Source organism: Loxodonta africana, chromosome 3, assembly GCF_030014295.1.
Source record: "Loxodonta africana isolate mLoxAfr1 chromosome 3, mLoxAfr1.hap2, whole genome shotgun sequence".
Taxonomy (NCBI): domain Eukaryota; kingdom Metazoa; phylum Chordata; class Mammalia; order Proboscidea; family Elephantidae; genus Loxodonta; species Loxodonta africana.
The window spans coordinates 70,043,001-70,049,000 of record NC_087344.1 but is presented as its reverse complement, the minus strand read 5'-3'; the positions used below and the strand labels follow the sequence as shown (position 1 = coordinate 70,049,000).

General features: G+C 42.7%; 1 protein-coding gene across 1 annotated transcript in view; it reads right to left on the bottom strand.

The window, feature by feature from the left end:
- Nucleotides 1-3,205: 3,205 nt before the first annotated feature.
- C3H1orf94 (chromosome 3 C1orf94 homolog) overlaps nt 3,206-6,000 on the bottom strand; it is a 42,245-nt gene continuing 39,450 nt past the window's right edge. Inside the window, exon 7 of the mRNA XM_003415480.3 lies at nt 3,206-3,281. Within this exon, the coding sequence (XP_003415528.2) occupies nt 3,206-3,281 (76 nt within the window). The remainder of the gene's footprint in view (nt 3,282-6,000) is intronic.

The window sequence follows — 6,000 nt, the reverse complement described above, 5'->3', positions numbered from 1 at the left end:
AATGGTAGATTACGTGATATCTGATTCAAAATGGCCAATACCCGTCCATTTCAGCTCACTGACGCCTAGGATATAGATGTTTATGTGTTCCATTTCATTTTTGATGACTTCCAGTTTTCCTAGATTCATACTTTGTACATTCCACATTCCAATTATTAATGGATGTTTCCAGCTGATTCTTCTCATTTTGAGTTGTGCCACATCAGCAAATTAAGGCCCTGAAAGCTTGATTCCATTCACGTCATTAAGGCTGACTCTACTTTGAGGAGGCAGCTCTTCCCCAGTCATATTTTGAGTTCTTTCCAACCTGAGGGGCTCATCTTCTGGCATATATCAATGTTCTGCTGTTATTCATAAGGTTTTCACTGGCCAATTTTTTCAGAAGTAGACTGCCAGGTCCCTCTTCCTATTCTTAGTCTGGAAACTCAGCTAAAATCTGTCCACCATGGGTGACCCTGCTGGTACTTGAAATACTGGTGGCATAGCTTTCAGTAGCACAGCAACATACAAGCCACCACAGTACAACAAACTGACAGATGCTAAGACATGCATATTGTCCTTATTTTTAAAATGTACTGTCTTCTCTTATCTATCTGAAAATATTATGCTCTGTCTCTGTTTCCTTGGTTCCTTTTTACCTTTGTTTAATCTGTTTCTTTCTTGTTGGAGGCTGGCCATTTCTATTAAGTATAAGTCTTAAAAAGTTGATTGGAAGCTCTTTGTATATGCACGTAATTGTTGGGTTATTTTCATTGCTAACCCCAAATGCCTTCGGGGCAATTTAGTTTCTCTAGACAATCCTCCAAATTCCTGCCTCTCAGTTAAAACCTAGCTGCTGGCATTGGAGTGTCTATGTGTATTTCACTTAATCCCCATTTTCCAACTGAGCCCTCATCGCCACAATCTTTATACATGGTGTCCTTAAGCTTCTCCAGAGAAGATGCCTTCTATCTTTCACAGAACAGTCCATGGCCCCTAGATCTGTGGGGCAAGGATAAGAACTACTCCCAACCCATTGCTTTCAGCTCTCCCTGCAGCCCCACCCTCCAAGGTGCCTCGCAACTCCAGTTCCTGAGACCTTCAGGGCTCTACAGAGAGAACGTTTTGGTTCTTGTTAATACCTCCTTTGGCACGCATGTCAAGGTCATCTTCCTCTGTTCTGCTATAGCATTTATCATTCCTCTATCCTGTTTCTGCCTTTGTAGATAGTGGGTGGGAATGCAGGCTCTTCCTAATTACATTGAGTGTGGTGTTTGTTCATCTGCGTTCTTGTTTTTCTTATTATTGAAGGGTAAATTTCAAGAGAAGAGGGCCAGTAATGTCTTTACTTCACCATCTTAAAACCACAAGTCTACATTATCTTTTAATCTTCACCTATTAATATTGCTATCAGTAGAACTGAGGTTCAGAGTGGTTAAGTTCTTTGCCCAAGGTTAGAGTTGGAAAGTGGCTAAGAACCCAAGTCCAGCCAAGGGCAAAACCCATGTTCTTTCTCTTACCCTCCTGCTTTCCAACACTCTGAGACAAAGGGAGAGTGACAAACTATAGCCCAGCCTGAGTCAATAACTGGAAGTATGATTTGAGGAAGCCCTTGGGAAGAATAAGGGCTCCTGCCTTGTGAAAACTTCCAGGTAGCTAGTGTTTCTCAGAGTCCATGGAGAATCTGCACTGTTAATGAAGGATATCAAGAAGAAACAAAAAATACTGGCTCCAGCCTTGGGAAAAGAGGCTGTAGAAATCAGAGAGAATCTCCAAACTTAGACCATAGAGTCAGGGAGAAGGTATAAGTCTTAAAAGAACTTAGGAGAGAAATTGGTTTCCAGGGACCCAGAAAGTCAAGTTAGGGCAATGGTGTCATAATGTGCAGGCAAGAGAAATGCTCTTGTGATCACTGCACTGAAGGCCATCCTGAGACAGTGGTAACTTCCAGGTTCCCAGTCTCTCATTGCTCTCAGGGTTAGGGCTCTTAGCGTTCCCAATGCCTAGCTCTCACTGGCCTCAGCCAGGGTAGGGTTGAGCTTCCAGGTGACTAATGGGTTTGGTAATTGAGCAGGTTAGAGCTAACAACACTGGCCCATCCTATATGTGCACAGCTCATTTTTTAAGACCCCAAAATAGATCTTTACATTTATTCCCTGTGTAATTTCATCTTGTTAGATTTTGCCAAATGGGTTTCATTTCATAGACCAACTCTGATCAGTGATGGCTGCCTGGAGCACTATCTGGAGGATTATGTGGCTTTGCCCAGGCTCAAGGGAAAAGAACACCACAGTTGATTGGTGATGCCTGCCATGGGTCCAAGACAGGACAGTTAAAGTACATGTGCCATAACTAATTGAAATCACTGTTTTGGAGTCTATCTGCCCAGCCTTGTGTCCTCCATAAATGTGATCAGGATGCCCTTATCCAAGACACTGATAAAAGTTTTGAAAAAGATAGGTCCAAAGGAAGGATAGTGCCATAAGGTTCAGTCTTTGAAACTAACTTCTAGATTGGCATTGATGTACACTCTTTGGATATAATCTTTTACTTTTAGGATTATTTTTGAATTGTTTTCCAGTCCACATTTTTCTACTTTGTATACAAGAGACACGGCCACCTGGGGCAGGACAGAGGAGAATGCACTCATTTTGTGCCCATTCTTGGTATGCGTAAACTGAGGTATTCAGAAGTAAATGGATCACAGAGGAAAAAGAGATAAACCCTCAGTTTATAATCCCAGTGGTCCCATAATTAAATAGCCATACTTCGAGGACTCTAGCCTATGGCTTCTTTTCACGTCCTGAGTAAATGCTAAGTTCTCTGGGGAAAATTACGCAGAACACGACAAAAATAAACAGGCACACCCCATTTCAAGCAGCTCATACTTTTATCATAAAATACAAACTTTCTAAAATTAAATGTCTTATTTCTATGTTACCAACAACAACAGAAACAAAAATCACTCATGTTAGCTAAATACAGGTGCATATGTGCTTGAGCAAGTGAGTATGAAGACGAAGGGCGTGTATGCATGGTTGGTGCTGGTGTGAGGGTGAGTGTGTGTAGGTGTTGGTCAGTCGATGAGTCTGGCCTTGCTGTTTTCTGTCAGTGACCTGGTCGGAACCTTGGCTTTCCAAACTTCATACCAAGCTGTGGCAGAATCCAGAATTCCAGAGCACTTAGCCCTTTGGGTCAGGGCTAAGGAGGGAGAAGAAAAGGAAATCTAAAAATTTATGCCATTCCCACGGGAGGAAAAATAGGGGCTGTTCATCAGTGGCCCACCAGACGTTGAGCTGAACCTGGAAGAGAGAAAGTATGAATGCTCTGATAAAACCCCTGATGTTATCAGTGATATTAGAGAAAACTACATATTAATTTTTGTGGCTGTCAAAGACTATGAATCTCATAACAGGCTTGGAGGCTAAAAGCTTTGGCATAATAAAAAAGCTTTGGTTCTTGGAAAATAAAATATTAAAATGATATAATTAGGAGACAATAAAGAGCTTCTTCTGCCACTTACTTAAATGGGGAAATCCCTGATGGTCTATAAAGAACATTTCTATGAGGCCTGTACTCTCGCCATGACAAGGACCACAAGAGAGAGGGCTTCTCTGGGTCTGAACACCTTTCCTGAGTGCCTATACTCTCTCTACCTGCTGTAGAGGACCAGGTGTGTTCCTCAGAGATTCCACAACATCAGAGAACAGAGCCAGGCCCCAGCATTGACCTTGAAGTTTGCACAATCCTGGGGTGCCTCCTCTCCTTATCAGCACCAAGCTAAATCAGGCACTTCATTTCAGTCCAAGATGTGAGCATGAAGGCATCATTGAGAGACCTGATTCTTTGCTAGACCTTCAGGGAAAGAAGCGCCAAGAAGACTTGAGCCTCAGCCTCTAAGAGCAGAAGCACATATAGTTCTACTTTTTCTCCCTGGTACACTCTTATTCACACTTCAAAATAGAGTTCAAAAGCCATCTCTTCTGTGAAGCCTTCCCTGACCTCTCCAGATGGAACTGGTGCTCTTGCTTCTGGGTTCCCATTGCAATTTCTTCACCCATCTGCTAGGGTACTTTGAATCAATGGGAACAGAGCTCGATACAAATTGCAGCAGAGCAAATGTCTGGATTTAGTCTAATCCCGGGATTCTCAATCATTTTTCAGTTGGGCAGATGTATATTACAGAAGATATTCACGTTCATGGCATCCTCCCATGAATTGATAACACCAAAAAAAAAAAAATAGGAGCGGGGAGGGAGCAAAAGCAATGGAAGTAAACCACCACATAAATTTATAGTGCCTTAGCTGTCAATAGTATCTGCCTCTTGCTGTGAGGTTCCATGGACAAGCTAGGCTTTCAGTTATGTCTGATTCCCTGCGTACTAAAATAAGTTCCATGATGGTAGCGACATTGTCTGGATTATTCACCATTTTACACCTAGCACACAGGCCAGGACTTGGCATGAGGTAAAACCAAACTAGATCCTGTTGAGTTGACTCAAATTCATGAGAACCCCATGTGTGTCAGAGTAGAACTGTGCTCCATAGTGTTTTCGATGGCTGATTTTTTTGGAAATAGATCACCAGGCCTTTCTTTCAAGGTGTCCCTGGGTGGACTCGAACCTCCAATCTTTTGGTTAGCAGACAAGTGGCACGAGGTAGATGCCTAATAATTAGTTAATATCAGCAGTAACTTCACCCCTTTTTCTGTCAAAAATCATATTGGAACCTAAATGATTGAAAGTAAAGTTATTATAGGAATCTCCTGGATGCTACTCTGATTTGTAAAATAAAGGCCAAGACCCATGCTTTAGCATTAACAATTATCAGTAAAAAATTACTCATTACACACTTCATATCTGATTGCTATACCCCATATATCTAGGCCTTCCAGGTTGAGAACTTCTGATCAAATCAACTGTCAAGGACATGGTCTGGACAGACGTGCATTAGGGGGACAGGAAGAGGGGCAATCATGTGAACTGGAATTATCAAGGAAAGCTTCTTGGAGGCAGAGGAAGAGAAACTTGAGTCCCCTGAGTATAGTAGCCATACCTCTTGGCTTGCCTAGGACAGTCCCTTTGCTGGTATTTCTAGTATAATAATTATTAGTGCCTCTATTAACTCTCAAAATTATTATTGCTTGGAAGATAAATAGTATGGTTATCCTATCCTGAAGAATATGTGCAAATCAGCTCAGCAGAGGGAAGTCACGGCTCTCCTCCTTCTTCCCTGAGATCATGGAGGCCACCTGCTCCTTCCACTCCCACTTGATACAGTTTAGCCTCTTGATTAAACCTCATTTTTTCCTGATCCAGAGGAGGAGCTGACTTTCCTTGTCTCCCAGACTTAACTATTCTCTGAGGCCCACGTGTCCTTTCCCATTCAGGGCAGCCTCTCCTAGACCTCGTTCCATCCAGCACCACTGGTAACCCCCAATACACTGTGCACACTGCTCCCTGCACTCCACCCTATAGCGCCCAGGTTTCTTCTCATCTCTTACCGACCCCTTCCTCACTCCTCCAGGAAGAACGTTCTTCATTTAGCTTCCTGCGCCCTACACTCTTCAATTTTCTCTCCCACCTCACTAGCTATTCCTTCTCAGCTCTTTTGATAGCTTCTCCATAACCATACCCCACAATCTCTCAATGCTGGAAGCCCCAGGGCTCAGTCCTTGGGCCTCATCTCTTCTCTGTATACACTCACTCCCTGGGCAATCTCACCGCAACCTATGGCTTTTTAAATACCATCTATATGCTAATGGATCCCATATTCATATTAGCAGTCCAACCTCTCCCCTGAGCCCCAGAATTGTATATCCATCTGCCTATCAACAGCCTCACTCACATATCTAACAAGCGTCTCAAATTTCACACGTCCAAAACTGAAAACAGAACTGATACCCAGCTTCTTCCTCTAGTCATCCTGATCTTAATGTTTTGGTATTACCATTCACCCAGTTGCTCAAGTAAAAAAAAAAAAAAACAAACCTAAGAATCATGCTTGACTCCTCTCTTTTTC